General features: G+C 20.6%; 2 protein-coding genes across 2 annotated transcripts; one reads left to right on the forward strand and one right to left on the reverse strand.

Annotated features, from left to right (window-relative positions):
• Positions 1–169: 169 nt before the first annotated feature.
• Positions 170–1,135, forward strand: KVR01_000135 (uncharacterized protein; the record flags this gene model as incomplete). The annotated part of the gene is made up of 3 exons (XM_044781414.1): positions 170–192; positions 259–389; positions 504–1,135. 3 exons carry the CDS (start codon positions 170–172, stop codon positions 1,133–1,135), a joined length of 786 nt encoding a protein of 261 aa, XP_044650084.1.
• A 13,304-nt stretch (positions 1,136–14,439) lies between these two features.
• On the reverse strand, positions 14,440–17,674 carry KVR01_000369 (uncharacterized protein). The gene is made up of 2 exons (XM_044786963.1): positions 16,860–17,674; positions 14,440–16,794 (listed from the first exon to the last, which is right to left on the reverse strand). The coding sequence occupies exons 1-2, from the start codon at positions 16,865–16,867 to the stop codon at positions 14,844–14,846; spliced, it is 1,959 nt and encodes a 652-aa protein (XP_044650318.1). The 5' UTR covers positions 16,868–17,674; the 3' UTR covers positions 14,440–14,843.
• Positions 17,675–18,085: the final 411 nt, after the last annotated feature.

Genomic DNA, 18,085 nt, shown 5'->3' on the forward strand with positions numbered 1-18,085 from the left:
AGATGGGGATCACGTTGAACAGAAACCAAGCGATGGACGCCGGCGCGCATAAATACAAGAGACATCTGCTGTCATCTCTGCTGTCATGGCACATCGTACTCACAGTTTACATCTTTTAAGCACAATTACTTTCGAACACCTCATTATCCAAGCACTATATTTATCCGTCATGGCTCAAGTACCACCTGGCAAGTATGTGTATAAAAATGCCATCGACATGTTGAATCCGACGGTATGCTAATGGAGACTCTCCTGCAGTCATTTCTACTTGTCCCACAAGAGCTCGTACTCCTTGTTGAAGGCGTTATGGAGAAAGGGGCCTAATTATACCAAGGAAGATATCTGCAACCATGCATGGCAAGATATCTTGAGAGTATACTTCCCCGCCGGTAAGTACTTATTCAGAAATGGATGTTGTGGTACCTCAGGCTTGCCGTCGCATATTCCCACACTAGAAGCTTTTGTTTTGATATCTGATTTGCTAACTGGGTTATTTAATCTAGAATACAACCCCAATCAGTTGGCAACAGGGCGGGCCACAATGTACCACGTTCTAGTACAGGCATATCGAGGCCTGCCAGCGGATGAGAACCACCTAAAGAAGCCTGATGCTGTCACTGTGCAAGTCGACCACGTTGTGCAGGCAGGCGCTCTAGGCGGGTATGATGAGTTCAAGCGAGATGTTCTATGGGTGGAATGTAAGGCGCCAAGCAAAGATAAGCCCGGCGAGTGGAATGTTGTCATGAGAGAGGCCGTGGCCCGCCTCCACGTCGCACACAATACCCGCAGACTGTACATCATCCTGAATGTCGGTCTGGAATGGCTGCCGTTCTACTGGGATCCAATCAATCCAGGCAATGCTTTAACAATCAAAGCCTCCGCTGGGCATCAGGACTTTCCCGTGGACCCTAGGATTCGGCCCACGCCAAACTTCCCTACAGGACACATCGGCGCGAACGGCGTTATCCACACAAATTTGGCGAAAACACTGGATTGTTTCACCACAACCACAACTCCTCAAGGAACATTCCTCGCTTATCAGAACGATCTGAATGACCTAGAGGCTTTCCTGCAAGTCGTTATGACTCACAACGGATATAATGGTCTGAATGACCCCAGCTTTGAGCAATTTTGAGTTTAGTATGGAGGCGAGTTTGTTGCGGATTAGGGTTTTTAGGTTACCGCTGGTGGTGTCTATGTGATGGTGTATAATGGCTTTGAAAGCTGGTTAGACCGGGAAATAGTATATATTAGTAGAAAAGGGCTTTGGCTATACTATATTTTTCCTTTATACTATATAACTATCTTTTCATTTAGCTACCTGTTTCTTCCTTAATAGTTTAGAGCTTATATATAAAGTTTTTAATAGTTTTATATTTATCCTTATAATTTTTTATAGAGAAACTTTAAATTCTCTTTTTCTATATTTATTATACTTTTTTATATTATTAAAAAAAATTATTAATAATAAAAATATAAACTTAAAGAAAAATAAACTTATTATATTTTTCTTTATTTTTATAAATTACTTTTAAAACTCTCTTTAAGAGTTTTAATATTTTATTATAAAAATCTTAAAATAATATATTATAAATTATTTTTATTTTAATTTTTTAAAGTTAATTATATATTTAAATAAAGATTATAATATTAAATATTATAAATTTATTTAATAAAAGTTATATTATATATATATATATATATATATATATATATATTTAAAGAATAATTTTAATTAGAATTCTTTTAATATAATTTATTTATATAATTATTATTTTTAAAACTTAATTTTATTATATAATTCCTTTATAATAATTAACTTATAAATTACTTTTATTTATAATTAATATTATTATTAAAATAATACCTTTTAATTTTATTATTATATTATAAAGTTAAGATTATAAATATTTATTATATTATAATTATTATTATTAATATTATATTCTTTTAAATATTAAATTTTAAATATTTATTATTATATAAAGGTATTATATATATCTTTAAATATATATAAAATAGAAGTGAAACTATATATTAATAGGAAAGGCTTTAACTATATTATATTTTTCTTTATATTATATAATTACTTATTTCTTTCCTAACTTAAAACTTATATATAAAGTCTTTAATACTTTTATATATATTTTTATAATTTTTATAAAAGAACTTTAAATTCTTTTTTATATTTATTATATTTTTATATTATTAAAATAATAATATTTATTAATAATAAAATATAAACTTAAAGGAGAATAAGTTTATTTTTTTTTTTATAAATTATTTTAAAATTATTTTAAAAGTTTTAATATTTTATTATAAAAGTTTTAAGAGTAATATATTATAATATTATATTATAACTACTATTATTAATATTATATTCTTTTTAAATACTAGGTTTTAAATGCTTATTATTATATAAAAACGTTATATATATTCTTAAATATATATAGAATAAAAATAAAACTATATATATTATAAATTTCTTTTTATTTTAAAATCTTTTAAAGTTAATTATTATTAGAAGGACTTTATTTTATGTGAAGTTTAGAGTGGGTGGTTTGTAGTGGTGATTATTGTTAGGATTAAAAGAAGAGTACCCTAGAAGGAAGTACTTTAATATATAAGTTCTATTAGGTACTTATAGAAATAGGTATTAAATAAGGTTATATATTAATATTATTACTTTTTATTTTTTAAGGGGAGTGAGTAATTTATAGAGAAAAACTTATTACTTTCTAATTACTTAGTTAAGTGAGTAATTTAAAAAATAGTGTTACTCTTTAAAATCTAGTTCTAGAGAATATAGCTATTACCCCCTACTAATATAAAAAGATTATACTTCTCTTACTTTATACTATTTATTTCTAAGCTCTCTATATTTAGTTACTCTCTAGTAAGTAAAATTAAAAAAAAAACTTTTTATTTCTATTTTTTTTAAAATTCTATTTTATAATATATTTAAAGGGTATTTTTTTAAAATTTTAATTTAAATTATATACCTTTTTTAATTTATCTTAAAATATTAATTTAAATTATAATTATATTTAAAAGAAGAATTTTTATAAATTTAGTAAGGTTATTAAAAGAGTAAGTTTTAAACTTTTAGTTTAATATTTATTATTTAATATTTATTATTTTAATATTACTTTTAAAGGATTTTATTACTACTTATATTTATTAAATTATAAAGATAAAAGTATAATTTAAAAGTTTTAAGTTAAAAATATTAAAATAAAGTATATTATTAAAAAAATAAAGTTTATAATATAATTATTAAGTATAATACTTTTATATAAGTTATATAAATAGTATTATTATTAATAAGTCTTTTAAAGAGTACTTTAATAGTAGTATAAATAAAAGTAATTATTATACTTATTATAATTAGGTGGAAATATTTATATTAAAATTTTTAATATTTTAATTTTAATTATATATTATTTTCATACTTTTAAAAGTCTTTTAAGTAAAACTTTTAATATTTATATTATAAATTATATTATTTATATTTAAAAGATTTATTATAAGCTTTATATTAATAAAATATATAATTATATATTTATTTATATTTATTAAAATAATAATTTTAAGTTTATAATTATTTTATTTTTATTATAAAGCTTATTTTTAAATATATTAGTATTTTTATTACTTTTAAAATACTTACTAAAAATAATACTTTTAAGTATAATAATTAGGATAATAATTTTATAAAAGTAATAATAATAAGAGTAGTTAGGAGATTAATTTTAAAAGATTATTAAGAAGTTAGATATTTAAAATAATAGTTTTAAGAAGAAGTCTTCTAATAACTAATTTTAAAAATAGGTTTTAAAAAGTTTTAAAAGTTTATTTAATTAAAACTTAAGTTTTAAGTTTTTAATTATTAATTTATAAAGAATTTTATTTTAAATATTTTCTAATAAAATTAAATAATATTTTTAATAATTTAAAAGTAATAATAAAAGTTATTTTTAAAAATATTTTTTAAAGAGTAATTATAATTATTTATATTTTTATATTAAAAATATAATAAATATAATATACTTTACTTTTAAAATTAAGTATTAAAGTTTATAAAATAAAGTTAGACTCTTTTATATTAACTTTAATTAAGTAACCTTTTAATTTAAATTAAAAGCTTATTTTTATTTATAAATTTTATTAAAATATTATTTAATTTTATTTTTATTATTATATTAATTAGATTATTTTTATTATAAATTTATTTTATTTTACTTATTTTTATTATTTATAAAACTATTATAATATTATAATATTAATTATTAAGTACTTTTTATTATTATTTTAAGTTTAATTAAATATTTATAGAATAATAAAGAGTTTATATAAATAATAAAAGAATTAAGGGTAGTAAAAGTTTTAAAATAATAAAATTAAAAGTAACTTTTAAAGTAATATTAATATTAAAATTAATAATTATTTTATATATTTTTAAAGTAAGAATATTATAAGTAATCTTTTATATTTTATAAAGTTTTAATAGATTAAGTTAGTATATAATATAAAGTTATTATTATATAATTTTTATTTTTAAGTATAATAATAAATTTAATTTATAAATTTAAATTTATAATATTTATAAGTAACTTATTTATAAAATATATAGTTTTAATATATTTATTTTAAGTAGGATATATTTTAATTTTTATTTAATATTATTTATTTATTATTATAAATATATATTAAGTAATTTATAATTAGTTTTTATAAAGTTTTATTAAAATTATATTATTATAAATAATTAAAAAGGCTTTTAATTAAAATATTATTATAATTTATACTTTTAAGCTTTTATAATTTATATTTATTTTTAATTTAAATTTTTATAATATATAATCTTAAATAATATACTTTATTTTTAAATAAAATTAATAATATTATTAAATTAAATAATTTTATATTTATTAAAATTTAATTTTATTTTTATAAATAAGAAATATAAGTTTTTAATTTTAATTTTATAATATATAATTAAGTATTTTCTTTTTTAAAATATTAAATTATATAATATTAAAGTATTATTTATTTATATTTTAATAATATTAAAATTAATTATATTACTTTTATAATAAATAAGTAAGGGTTATATAAAATATTATTATATATAACTTTTATATAAGTAAAACTAATAAATTATAAATTAATATATATTTAATTTAGTAATTCTATAAAATAACTTAATAATTTAAATAATAGTTGTTTATAAATATTTATTTATTAATTTTATAAGTAATTAAATAATAATATTTTTTAAAATTAAATTTTTAATTATATATATATTTATAAAATATTTTTATAATTAAAAATAACTTTTCTAATAGAATATCTTTTAATATTAAAATTAAAATTAGTTTTATATTTATATATTATATTATTAGAAATTAAATTAGAATTAATATTTTATTTTTATTATTATATTTTTAAATAATTATTTTAATTTTTTAAATAAATTTATAAATAGGCTTTTATTTTATATATAAGTTATATCTTAAGAATTTATATATTATAATAATAAGTTTTATTATATTATTTAAAAATAATTACTTTTATTAATTAATCCTTATAGTTTTATTATTATAAATACTTTAAATAAAATATTTAATATTATAATAATATTTTTATATTATAATTTTAAAATAAGTTTATAATTATTAATTTCTTTTTATAATATATTAGTTTAGTTTATTTTTAAGCTTAAAACTTATTTTTTTATATAATTAGAAGTATATTATTTTAATCTTAATTTATTAAATTTAAAATATTATTTACTTTATTTTAAATTTTTAATTTTATATATTTTCTATTTTACTTATTATTTAATAGTATAGTTTAATATATATTAATTTAAATATTTTAAAAGTTATTTTTATTTTAATAATTATATTATAACTATTAATTAATAATATTTTAAAAGTTTTATCTAATTATATTTCTTTTTTATATAAAATATTATTTTAAAGTAAAATTAAAATATATTTTAAATATTTAATCCTTTTAATAATTTTAAAGTATATTTTATATTCTTATATACTTTAAATTTATAAAATATTTTTATAGTTCTTATAATTATTTTTACTTTTAAAGTATTATAATTATTAATAATAATAAATTAATTATTTTAAAATAAGTATTAAAATAAAAATATTAATATTAGTTTATTAAAGCTTATAATATTATTTACTATTTTAATTATTATTTATAAAACTACTTCTTAATATAAAACCTTTAATTTAACTTATAAGATTTTAAATATATATTTTAAAAGTTTATAATATTTCTTTATTTTATTAATTATTTAATATATTTTAATAAATATTTATTTATATTTTATTTTATAATTTTAACTTTATTTTAAAACTTATTTAAGTTAAATTAGATTTTTATATTATAAATAATATAATTAAATAGTTTTAAATATATATTTATTTAAATTTATTAAAATATTTTCTAGACTATTTTTATAAAATATTATAAAAAATAATATATTTTAAAAGTTTATTTTTATTTATAATATATAATATTAATTTTTATTTAAAAGTATATAATATTTATAATTATAATATAATTAATATTATAATTATTTTAAATTATAAATTTAAAATATTAAGAATTAAATAAATATATTTAATATTAATAATAAAATCTTTTAATAAATTTTATTATTTTTAATTTATATTTTTATAATTTACTTTTATAAAAGTTAATAAAATTAGTTAACTAATAGTAACTAAAATACTTATAAAATATTATAATTTTATTTTATTAAATAAAATATAATATTTATTAAGTTTTATTTTAAAAGAATTATAAGTAATTAAATTTTATAATTAGAAATATTAAGAGTTTATTTTAATATAAACTATTTTACTAATTATATTATAAATTTTAATATTTAATTAGTTTATATTTCTAATAAAAGTAAAATAATATATTAAAGTTTATTATATAAAATAAAATAAAATTAAATATAGTTTTTATAATTATAAAATTAATAAATATTACTTAACTTTTTTAAATATAATTTATATTTTATTCTTTATTAATATATTAAGTTAAAGGTTTAAGTTTTCTTATTATAATACTTTAAATTAATACTTTTAATAGTTAAGATTTTTATTATATTTATATTTAAAAGAATATTTTAAAAATTATAATAAAGTAACTTTAAAAATTAATTTAGGTTTTAATTTTTATTTAAATTTTAAAAATAATTCTTTTAGTAAAGTAATAAATAAATATTTAATTTTTAAATAATAGATTATATATTACTTATTATTATTATTTAATTAGTTTTAATTATTATTATTATTTTTAATCTTTTTATTCTTAGATTTATACTTTTATATTAATAATTTAAATTTTAAAGTTCTTATTTTAGTTATTTTAATTTTATTTATTATTTTTATCCTTTATTTATAAGTTAAAAATTAATATTTTATAATATTTTTATATAGAATAATTTATTAACTAATATCCTTTTATATATAATATAAGTTTTATAACTTATAATAATATTATTATAAGTTAAAAAGTCCTTTTATATTATATAACTTTATAATTCTCTTTAAAAGAGTTTTTAAAATTATTTTTAAATTTTTTTAATTTAAAATAAAATTAATTTTATTAAATTAATTAAAAGATTTATAATAATAATAATTAATATATATTATTTTTAGTTATATTATTATATATATAAAGTTTTATTTTAATTATTTTATAAATATTATATTAAAAGTAATTATAATTTATTATATTAACTTTTTTATATTTTATTTAAATACTAATAATATTATTTTAAACTTTTATTATTTTTAATATATTTTAATTAGAATAATTTATAATTATTTATTTATATTTTATAATAATTTAAATATTTTTAAATTTTTATTAAAATATTAAATAAGATTTAAAGGATTTCTTTAAGTATTTTTCTAATATTATTATTATTAAATTTAATAATATTAAGTATATTATTAGTTTAGTTATTATAATAGTATTAGTAGTTTATTTTAATATTAAAGTAAAGTTAAATTTTTAAATAGGTATTTTAAAAGTATTTTTTTAATATATAGAATCTAAAAGTTAAATATTAATTTAAATATAATCTTTTAAAGATTATTTTAAATTTAATAGGTTAATTTTATATACTTTATATATATAAAATATTAAATAGACTTTTATATTTAATATATTATATATTTATTTTATATAATATTAGTTTTTATTATAAAGTTTAATAAATTTAGTTAGTTTATTTAATAAAATAATATTATTTTAATTTTTTAAAAGGAGTATATTATAATTATTTATTTATTATTAGTTTATTTTAAATTATAATTATATTATTATTTATTTTAAAATATAATAGTATTTATAATTTAGTAATATATTTAATTAAGTTAATAATTTAAGTTATATTAAATTTATTTATACTTATTATTTTTACTTTTAAGTTTAAAATAAATATTTATTAAAAGATTTTTAATATTATTAGTATAATATATTTTTAAGGTATTATTATTTTTCTTAAATATTATAAAAGGAGTTTAAGTATATAAAATTAGTATTTTAATAGTTAGGTTAAATAGAAAGGTTTTTCTTAATTATTATTTTTATAAATAAACTTAATATATTTATAATTAGTTTTTAATATATATTTTATTATATTATAATATATATTTAATTTTATATATTATAATTTAATTAAGTTTTTAAATATTTTATTTTATAATTTTAAAATTATTAATAAATTTTATAAATAAGTTATAATTAAAATATTTTATTATAATATACTAATAGAAGTAGTATATTATAAAAGTATTTAATTAGTTAGAATTAAGTTTTAAATTATTAATAACCTTATTAATATTAATTAATTAATTAAAGTTTAATAAAGTTATAATTTAAATTTTAGTTTATTTAATAATATAAAAGAGTTTCTTTTTATTTATATTTTAGAATTTAGAGAATCTATTATTTTAAATATATTTTAAGTTTATATATAAACTAGGCTTAAAGAAATAAAAGTAGTAAAGAATAAAGAGTTAAAAGAGAATATATTATATATTAATAAAAGTTTAATTCTTAAATATTTATAAAGTTATATTTATTTAAATAAATTACTTTTTATTATATATATAATAGGATACTTTTAAAGTTAATAAATTAATTTTATTAATTATTTAAAGGTTTTAATTATTTTAAAATAATTAATTAAATAGATTAAGTAAGTAAATTAATCTTATTAAGTATTTAAAGATTCCTATTTTATTTAAAATATTCTTTTAAAATATTAGTTAGTATACTTTAAAATTAATATATAATATATAACTAATAAAGGTTAGCTTAATATATTAAATTTTTATAGTAAGTAGTTAATATTTTTTTTTTTATTAATTTATAGCTATTATTTATTATTAATTAATATTAAAAGGACTTTATTTTATATAAAGTTTAAAGTAGTAGTTTATAATAGTAATTATTATTAAGATTAAAAGAAGAGTATTTTAAAAGGAAGTACTTTATATATTTATATATATAAGTTTTATTAGGTATTTATAGAAATAAGTATTAAATAAGGTTATATATTAATAATTATATATTTAAATAAAGGTTATAATATTAATTTATTTAATAAAATTTTATTTTCTTAACTTATATTATTTTAAAATATTATATATATATATTTAAAAATAATATTTAAATAAAAGTTTTTAATATAATTTATTTATATAATAACTATTTTTAAACTTAATTTTATTATATAACTCTTTTATAATATTTTAATTAAAATTATTATTAAAATAATATTTTTAATTTACTTTTTTAAATATAAAGTTAAAAGATTTATAATTATAATTTTATAATTAGTTTTTATTTAATTATACTATTATAATTTTATTTAATTTTAACTTTATTTAAACTTTTTTAAAATTTCTTTAATATTTTTTTAAAAATTAAATTTAAAAGTTTTTAAACTTAAGTTTAAAATTTTATAGATTTTAATTTACTTTAAATTAAGTTTATAATCTTTTAATTTTTTAAAATATATTAATTATTTTAAATAATAATAACTTTTTTAATAATAAAATCTATTTTTATATAATTATAAATTTAATTATTAATAATTTTTTATAAAACTATTAAAATTATAAACTTAGAATTATATATAATAATAAAGTATAATTATTTTATTTAAAGGTTATATTTTAATTTAATAAGTTAGTTAAATAATTATTTTTAAGTAGTTTTACTTATAATATAATAAAGTAAATAAATAAATATTTATTTAAATAAAGTTAAAACTTATATATATTTTTAAAGAAATAATAACTTTATTTTTATTTATTTTAATTAATTTATATTAATTTAAGTTATATAATAAACTTAATATTTATATATAATACTTATTAATATTAAACTAATTTATAATTTATAATAATTTTAATTTTTAATAAATTAATAATATTAAATTAAATAAATTAAATATAACTTAATATTAGTTTAATATATTAATATAAAAATAATTTTTAATAATAAATAATATTATAAATATAAATTATAAGATTATTATAGAAAGTTTTATATAATAAATTAAATTAAATTAATTTTAATATATATATAATTATTTTTAAAATATAAAGTTAAAAATTTATAATTATAATTTTATAACTAGTTTTTATTTAATTATATTATATTATTATAACTTTATTTAATTTTAATTTAATTTAAGTTTTTAAAATTTATTTAATATTTTATTCTTTAAAAGTTAAATTTAAAAAGAGTCTTTAAGTTTAAATTTAAAATTTTATAGATTTTAATTTACTTTAAATTAAACTTATAATTTTTAATTTTTAAAATATATTAATTATTTTAAATAATAATATTTTTTTAAAATAGAGATCTATTTTTATATAATTATAAACTTAATTATTAATAATTATTTCTTCTTTTATAAAGCTATTAAAATTATAAATTTAAATAATAAAATATAATTATTATATTTAAAAGTTATATTTTAATTTAATAAATTATATAATAAATTAAATAATTACTTTTAAATAATATTATTTATAAAATAAATAAACTTTTTTAATATAAGATTAAAAATTTATAATTATAATTTTATAATTAATTTTTATTTAATTATATTATATTATTATAATTTTATCTAGTTTTTAATTTAATTTAAACCTTTTAAGTTTTTTAATTTTTTCCTTTTAAGAGAGTTAAAGCTTTATATTTTTTAAATTTAAGTTTAAAATTTTATAGATTTTAATTTACTTTAAATTAAGTTTATAATCTTTTAATTTTTTAAAATATATTAATTATTTTAAATAATAATATTTTTTTAAAATAGAGATCTATTTTTATATAATTATAAATTTAATTATTAATAATTTTTTATAAAACTATTAAAATTATAAACTTAGAATTATATATAATAATAAAGTATAATTATTTTATTTAAAGGTTATATTTTAATTTAATAAGTTAGTTAAATAATTATTTTTAAGTAGTTTTACTTATAATATAATAAAGTAAATAAATAAATATTTATTTAAATAAAGTTAAAACTTATATATATTTTTAAAGAAATAATAACTTTATTTTTATTTATTTTAATTAATTTATATTAATTTAAGTTATATAATAAACTTAATATTTATATATAATACTTATTAATATTAAACTAATTTATAATTTATAATAATTTTAATTTTTAATAAATTAATAATATTAAATTAAATAAATTAAATATAACTTAATATTAGTTTAATATATTAATATAAAAATAATTTTTAATAATAAATAATATTATAAATATAAATTATAAGATTATTATAGAAAGTTTTATATAATAAATTAAATTAAATTAATTTTAATATATATATAATTATTTTTAAAATATAAAGTTAAAAATTTATAATTATAATTTTATAACTAGTTTTTATTTAATTATATTATATTATTATAACTTTATTTAATTTTAATTTAATTTAAGTTTTTAAAATTTATTTAATATTTTATTCTTAAAAAGTTAAATTTAAAAAGAGTCTTTAAGTTTAAATTTAAAATTTTATAGATTTTAATTTACTTTAAATTAAACTTATAATTTTTAATTTTTAAAATATATTAATTATTTTAAATAATAATATTTTTTTAAAATAGAGATCTATTTTTATATAATTATAAACTTAATTATTAATAATTATTTCTTCTTTTATAAAGCTATTAAAATTATAAATTTAAATAATAAAATATAATTATTATATTTAAAAGTTATATTTTAATTTAATAAATTATATAATAAATTAAATAATTACTTTTAAATAATATTATTTATAAAATAAATAAACTTTTTTAATATAAGATTAAAAATTTATAATTATAATTTTATAATTAATTTTTATTTAATTATATTATATTATTATAATTTTATCTAGTTTTTAATTTAATTTAAACCTTTTAAGTTTTTTAATTTTTTCCTTTTAAGAGAGTTAAAGCTTTATATTTTTAAATTTAAGTTTAAAATTTTTATAAATTTTAATATATTTTAAATTAAATTTATAATTTTTAATTTTTAAAATATATTAATTATTTTAAATATTAATAACTTCTTTTAAAGTAGAGGTTTACCTTTATATAATTATAGATCTAATTATTAATAACTATTTTTCTTTTATAAAATTATTAGATCTATAAACTTAAATAATAAAGTATAGTTATCTTACTTAATTATTTCTTAATTTAACTAAGTAACTACTTTTAAATAGTTTTACTTATAATATAATAAAGTAAATAAATAAGTATTTATTTAAGTAGAGCTAGAATTTATATATATCCTTAGTTAGGGAATGGTAGCTTTATTTTTACCTATTTTAGTTAACTTATATCTACTTAAGTTATATAATAAATTTAGTATTTATATATAGTACTTATTAATATTAAATTAAATTACCTATAATTTATAATAGTTTTAACCTTTAATATATTAAATTAAACTAATTAAGTATAGCCTAATATACTAATATAAAAAGTATTTTTAATAATAAATAATATTATAAATAATTATAAAGTTATTATAAAAGTTTTATATAATAAACTTAACTAAATTAATTTTAAAAATATATTATATTATATTTTTTAAGACTTTAATTATTTATTTTTAATTTAATAATAAAATTAAAAATATAAATAGTTTATAAAATAAATAAATAAATATTTATTTAAATAAATTTAAAACTTTAATTAAAAGGATAATAACTTTATTTTTATTTATTTTAATTAATTTATTTAAGTTATATAATAACTTTATATATAGTATTTAATAATATTAAAATTAACTTATAATTTATAATAATTTTAACTTTTAATAAACTAATAATATTAAATTAAACTAATTAAATATAACTTAATATTAACTTAATATATTAATATAAAAATATCTTTTAATAATAAAGTTATTATAAAAATTTTATATAATAAATTTAATTAAATTAATTTTAAAAATATATTATATTTTATTTTTTAAAACTTTAATTATTTATTTTTAATTTAATAATAAAATTAAAAATATAAATAATTTATATATTATTTTTATTATTTTTATTATTTTTTAAAATAATTTAAAATTTTATAATTTTTAAAAATTAAAAATAATAAAATTTAAAACGTTATATTAAAAATATTAAATATTTAATTTATTATAAAATAATATTAAAATATAATTTAAAGTTTTATAAATTTAATAATTATATTTATATAAATTTTAAATTTTAATTAATTAAAAATTAAAAAATTAAATTAAAGTTTTTATTAATTTTATTTTTTTATAAATATATAATAAAACTATTATTAATTTAAATAAAAATTTTTATTTTAAAATTTTTAATTAATTAAAATAATATGTTTTAATTTTTATATAATTAATTAAACTTTATTTAAATAATAATATATTAATAAAATATATAAATAAAATATTATTATTATAATTTAAAGGTTTTAATTTAATTTTATTAATATTATTTTTTTAAATTTTTTATAAACTTTAAAAACTATTTATATAATATATTTTAAAAACTTTAAGTTTTTATTTTTAATATAATAATAAAATTAAAAATATAAATAATTTATAAAATTTAATATAAAATTAATTTATAATATATTAATTTTAAATTTATATTTTATTATTAATAAATATTTAATTTTAAAAATATAATATAATTAAAATTATTAATTTTTATAATATCTTTTATTATAATTTAAATAATATATTATAAATAATTATAAATTATTAAATTTTAATTATTTATAAATAAAAAATATAATTATTAAAAAAAATTATATTAAAAAGTAATATTAAAATTATAGAAGAATTATTTATATATTACTAGAATAGTTCTACTACTATTTAAAGAAGGAATGTATTCCTAGTGGGCCTATTGAAACCTGTGCGCAGCAATGTATGCAATGTAACCAGCAAGGACCCAGCCAGCAAGTCCAAGCTCAATACTCTAAAGACCAGAAGCCCATCTTCTCCAATAACCAAAGTCCCCAAAGCCAGCAGAGCCCAAAATATAGTCAAGAAAAACACGCAAGCCAAAACCTAGGTACTTTTATAAGTTATAAGTTGTATATATGTTCATATTCTCCATGCCATATTTTCCATCATCACATTATAATCATCATCAAATCGTAGATACAGTCGTCATCTGAAAAAAGCTGAAGGGAGGGTCTCCCCATCCCATTAGAATATCCCCAGAGTCTCTTCCACGCCACACCAGTCCGGTGAGTCAGGGCCCAGCCCCGAATGCTCAGCAGGCGCCGCCGTAGCGGACACCCCTCTTTCCGAGCTCCTTGCGCCCGACGGCGTCCTCGGGGAGGACCCAGCCGCGGCTGCGCTTGGCCTCCCTCTTCTCCGCCAGCTGGGGCTGAGGCATCCAGGTGTCGCGGGGCAGGGCCTTCCTGCGCGTGCCCTCAGCGGGGGCGCCGATCTCAGAGCGCGCGGGGACGTGGCCCTCGGGGAGCGGCTCGTCGCTGGCAAGCATGCACAGGCCCCAGAGGGCGAGGCAGGCCGTCATGGGCACGCTGCTGCCGGCGTCGTCCTCGTCATCGTCCTTGGTCAGGTCGATGGGGTCGCTGGCGGTCGTGCCGAGCTGGCAGCTCGTGACCTCGACGAAGCCGAAGTGGGGGGTGCCCTCGAGGCCATTGCGTACGACCACGAGCTCAATCTCGGTCAGGATGAAGCCGTACCGGCAGCCGTGCTCGCGCATCACGTGGTGCAGGTGAGCCAGGCCCTTGAGGTACTCGACCTTCTTGACGTTGCCCTCAACGCGCATGCCCGTGTTGAACCGGTCAAATGACTTGACCAGGCCGACGACGCGGGCTGACGGCTTTCCGCCAAAGATGGCCGCAGCGGAGCTGGCGTCACCCGCCATGGTCGCGACGAACATCTGCTCCGTGTCCTTGGTGGCGTGGGGACCAGACTTGGACGGCACGCTGAGCTGGACCGGGCGGTTGGAGGACAGGGCGAGCGCGGCGTTGAGCTTGGGCAGGTACCAGTTGGCGTAGATGGAGTGCAGCGCCAGCTCCGTCTCAGGGTGGCGCTGCGAGCTCATGGGGCTGGGCAGGAAGCTCTCGGGCACCGGGCAGGTGAGGAGGCTGCTTGCGGCACCGCCAGCGAGCGACATGATGGTGGAGGTGTTGAAGGAGGTCCATTGCCGGACCTGCCTGACGTCCCACCAGAAGTGCTTGATGTGAGGATCCCTCAGGGGGAAGGCGATGGAGTGGACCAGGCTGGGCGCGGGGTTGGACGTGGTCAGGTAGTTGAGGAGGGTTGTGGTGGGGGCGGGGGCCAGGGCTGACGGCTGCAGGACCTGGACTTGCTCCATGGGCTGAGGCTCAGGTGTGAGACTGGCAGCTGGGGCCATGGGTGAGGAGCCGCGCGAGGCATAAGGCTGCTGGTACGACGGGAAGTAAGAGGATGGGGCCGGAAGGTTTGTCAGGTCCGCTGGCGTTGAAACAGGCAGCATGGCCGGGGTGGCTTGGGGGGTTGGCGTGGGGCTGCCCGAGTGAGCGGTCGCCTGCCCGGCGGCCGGGACGTAGGCGGGCATCTGACGGTATGTTGGGAAGCCATACTTTTCTATCGTGACCTCGTCAAGGTTGCACGACGAAGCACGCTGAGCGCGGTTGTCCAGTGTTGACGTTGTTGTTGCTGGGGTGAACTCGGCACCTGTGAACATGACCGGGGAGCACAGCAGGCTGGAGGAGTTGAACTCTTCTGGGAGCGTCGAAGGGAACGAAGCAGCAGACACAACCGGGGTAGGGTTGTAGCTGATGGTCTCCGGGTTTGTGTAGCTGCGCTGGTGTGTGGGTCGGTAGGCGCTCCTGTTGGCCACTGGAGCTGGTGCCGGTGAGGTCCTTGCGCGCTTGGAAGGCCTTGCCTGGGGCTGGGGCACAGCGTTCGGCACAATGTTCTGGTCCTGGGAGCGGATCTTGGGCAGCAGCATGGGGCCATGAGTGCGGATGGGCGACCGCGAGGGCGTGGTCCTGCGTGTGCTGGTGCTCACGATCGAGTCGGATGGCGACGACTCGAAGGAGTAGATAGAAGACCCATTGGAGACGGTCGAGACTGATCGGGAGTGACCAGAGTGGCCATGGTTGTGGGTGAAAGGGATCTCCAGCAGGGAAGAGTCGAAGCTGAAGTTGGGAGGTGTAGTTGGGTTACACGGAAAGGTGAAGTCGAATTGAACATCCCCTGCCAGACTGTAGGGAGCAGTGGTGTCAGCGGTGTTGAAGAATAACGATCTACAATATCATACACAACTTACGTGGACATGATGTCGAGCAGACAATAGTCAGTGTGTTCGAGACACACGACAGTAAAATTATAATTGTAAAATGGGAAAAATGAGTCTGACAAGGGAGGCCCGCTCCGTTTGTGTCGATGCAGTCGAGTCCCGGGGTGGGGAACAGGAGTGAAGAAGGGTGTAGGTGTAGGCGCAGAGTCGCTGTGAGGCGTTCTGAAGAGGCAGGTCACGTATCAAACGGCCGGCCTGGGCCTATTTCTCTAACAAAAGTTGAAAGGAAGGGAATATTTGTTTGAAGGTAGGATAATGGGTGTGAGTGAAGTCCGAGGAAGACCTCAATAACACTGGTTAGAGATGCGACAGAAAGGATGGGGAGTTGAAGCGAAACAAGTAACAATGATGGGGGGGATGTGCCAGATGTTTAAATCTTCGTTAGAGAACTGCCCGAATGAGCGGTCGACCAGAGGCGGCTCAGAACAAGTACTGTGTAGGTCAGGTCTCGCGGTCTACCGAGCAGTCCGGAACCATGAGCCGACCTGGACAGGACATGGGCGCGGACGCGCCATCAGCCGACTCGAGGCGTGTATAAGTCGGGAGTGGAGCCCTCGGGACTTGCCCATGGCCCAAGCACCGTAGTAACAGGCCGGCAGAGCAGAGTCCATGACCGGGGTGGGGAGGAAGAGAATGACAAGGGGACTGGACTAGGAACTTTGGGAAGTACACAGAAAAGTACAATGGTACGAGGCGCATCTGCTGCGGCTACCCAAGATGTCCAAGTCGGGAACGGTTCAGATAGCAGCGCGGCTGCTATGATTACTAGACCCAGAATGATCCTGAAACACGAAGCCAGAGGTAGCCCACAAGCCCGGCGCATGTCACTCGACGTTGAGGGAGGGCAGAAGTGGTGACCAGGCTTGTTAGAGAGTTGTTGACTTTGGCGGTTCATGTGTGGTGGTCTGTCGGCCGGCGACCACGAGACCCGCCAAGGCGCGGATGAGTACACGAGCAGCCCATAGCGGGACGGTGTGGGCGGAAGTACCTCGGGGACACAAGTGATGTCCTCTGCCCTGGGGGCCGGGGTACCGACTGCGAGGCCTGGCTTGGGCTTGAAAAATGCGATCCTGGAAGGCCATTGGAAGAGGCGGTAAACGACCAAGATGGGGCCACGGCTGCCACGGTGGGAGAACGCGGTGAGGACGGGAGAATGGTGCCCCCCCGGTCACGACGTCGAAAAGGAAAAGGAACGA

The sequence above is a fragment of the Diaporthe batatas genome (genome assembly GCF_019321695.1).
Source record: "Diaporthe batatas strain CRI 302-4 chromosome Unknown Contig00001, whole genome shotgun sequence".
Classification (NCBI taxonomy): domain Eukaryota; kingdom Fungi; phylum Ascomycota; class Sordariomycetes; order Diaporthales; family Diaporthaceae; genus Diaporthe; species Diaporthe batatas.